Source organism: Ipomoea triloba, chromosome 6 (assembly GCF_003576645.1).
Source record: "Ipomoea triloba cultivar NCNSP0323 chromosome 6, ASM357664v1".
Taxonomy (NCBI): domain Eukaryota; kingdom Viridiplantae; phylum Streptophyta; class Magnoliopsida; order Solanales; family Convolvulaceae; genus Ipomoea; species Ipomoea triloba.
Window position 1 is genome coordinate 8,056,392 of NC_044921.1, and position 2,530 is coordinate 8,058,921.

Consider the following 2,530-nt stretch of genomic DNA (forward strand, 5'->3'; position numbering starts at 1 on the left):
CAATAGTAAAGGTTTGAGTTGTGTGTTTGTTAACTTTGTTTATAATAGTGAATGAATTCTTTATTGTTATGCAAAATAGTGAATGAAAAGTTGCATTGATTATAATTTTATAATAACAATGGACATTTTGGACTTTATACTATTTATTTCTTTTCAATTTCCATATATACCAAACATTGAAATTAAAATTCTCAATAATTTTATTCCTGTAAATCAAATACTGAAATTAAAACTACCATAATATTTTTTTTGTCCCGCAAGTATTTAATAAAATATATAAATATATTAAATTAAAACAAAATAAAGGACATAAAAAGACTAAGCAAATAAAATAGGGACAAAATGAGAAACTTGCACCAAAAATGGCGCATGAATCGGCAAAATTTTGCCGCAATACCGTGTTTCTTGGAGAGTTTCTGCGCCAAAAATAACACGATTAAAGCATTTTGCCGTATTCGTTGGAGATGGCCACGCCGCTTCTCTCTCGCTCGCCTTCTTTTCCACCTGCCCACACTATCTCCGTAAATCATTTCTGCAACTGCCCTTTTCGTACAGAATACACACTTATCCTTTAGGCGCCTTCAACGTCAATCTCAGCCCCATAGCAGAAGGAAATTAAAAAAGAAAGAAGAAAGGGAAAACAAGTTTCATTTGCAGTGAAACAGAAAGAAATATCTAATTTTTTTTGCGGCGTGTATAGGTTTACTAATGGCGGGTGGGTATATAGCGGATGAGGACTACGATTGCTTGTTCAAGGTGGTTTTGATAGGGGACTCTGGTGTGGGAAAATCGAATCTGCTTTCTCGATTTACCCGGAGTGAGTTCAGCCTCACGTCAGAGAAAACCATTGGCCTCCAGTTCACCACTCGCATTCTCTGTGTCGACGACACAAAAGTCAAGGCTCAGATTTGGGATACCGCCGGCCAAGAAAGGTATAATTCCTTTGCTTTGCTTTGGTGTTTGATAAGATAATAAATAAAGATGGGACATTAAGTGATTAACAATTTTGCACTGCATTGCCAAGCTATATGGCTTTGAGATTGCTAGGGGTTTTGGATTGGGAGTTGTAAGTGATTAACAAAGTTTCTTCCTTGTGTAGTTGATGAGATTGTCTTATCATTATGTGCAGTTTAGCTGTGAATAGGGTTTTTGAATTGGCAGCGATTAGTATAGTAATCCATAATAGTAGAGTTTCCCCCATTCACCATTGTTATATCTTTACCTTGTTTGTTGTATCATATATTGGGGGCAAGGGCTCACACGGGTAGCTCAATTGCTTCCTGGGCAGTCACCGGATCGAGTATTGGCCGCCGGCAGTTACAACCAATGTGGTGGGTTTCCTGTGGGTCCTCCCATTGAATGGAATTTCGTCTTTGTGGGCGGGCAGGGGAGGGGTGGATTGGGTTGAGGGGAAGGTTTAGTCATTAATGTCTGATTGGAGTGCACTGTGGATGGTGCATTATAGTACTTGCTAGAAAAGGTTGATAGATTTGAGTAGATTTATAAAGTAAATTACTCGGGTGGAATCTGTGGAGGTGGTGTTCTTTCCGGAAAGTGCTAAGACTTCAAGTCTTACCTTTAGATGTGAATTGAATTTGTTTGTGATTCTTTATTTGAAACTTGGATTTTTGTCCTACGGGAAGAGCTTTGTTAATAATGAAGTAAGCATATTTCTTGTTCTGGAATGACTGAGATTTTGGAATTTGAGGATTGGACTTTGAATAACTAAAGAAAATACACAACTAAAGTTCTATATTTTGTGGTTTGGTAATTTGTATATTAGATTAAAATCTACAAGAGTTGGACTCGTTTGAGGCTCCAACAAGAAGATGATTGCTCACAAATTAAGTTACATGTTAGTTGGATAGGTTTTATCATTTAATGTTGCGTTATTGCTTGTTCTTTGGTCTTTCTTTGCGATTCTTCCTACTTTATTTATTACTGAACTTGCAACTTGGATTATGCCTTATTGCCCATGATTTACAATTTGTTTTGAAGTTAAGAATCTTAAATACTAATTTCAAATACTTATATTTGTATCATAATGTGATATATAGACGGTTAATGACGATTAAATTGCTTGTTCTTTCCCCTTTTGTCTTGTGTTGAAGATACCGAGCCATCACAAGTGCATACTACCGAGGAGCTGTTGGTGCATTGCTTGTATACGATGTTACCTGCCATGTCACATTTGAAAGTGTAGACAGGTGGTTAAAAGAGCTATGAGATCACACAGATCAAAATATCGTCATAATGTTGGTGGGAAACAAGGCAGACTTACATAACTTACGTATTGTTTCTACCGAGGATGCAAAGGACTTTGCTGAGAAGGAGGGCACCTACTTTATGGAGACTTCAGCTCTCGAGTTATTGAATTTTGAGATCGCCTTTGGTACTTAATGAGACCTTTGGTACTTGATGAGATTGTCTGAACATTATGTGGAGTTTAGCTGTGAATATGGCTTTAGAATTGGCAGTGATTAGCACTCCATAATAGTAAAGTCCCCCCCCCCCCCCCCCCCCCCTTTTT

At 37.5% G+C, this 2,530-nt stretch overlaps 1 protein-coding gene across 1 annotated transcript in view; it reads left to right on the plus strand.

Annotated features, from left to right (window-relative positions):
- Positions 1-417: 417 nt before the first annotated feature.
- Positions 418-2,530, plus strand: part of LOC116022290 (ras-related protein Rab11B-like) — a 6,357-nt gene continuing 4,244 nt past the window's right edge. The window contains exon 1 of the mRNA XM_031262926.1: positions 418-932. Coding sequence (XP_031118786.1) covers positions 709-932 — 224 coding nt within the window. The 5' untranslated portion in view covers positions 418-708. The remainder of the gene's footprint in view (positions 933-2,530) is intronic.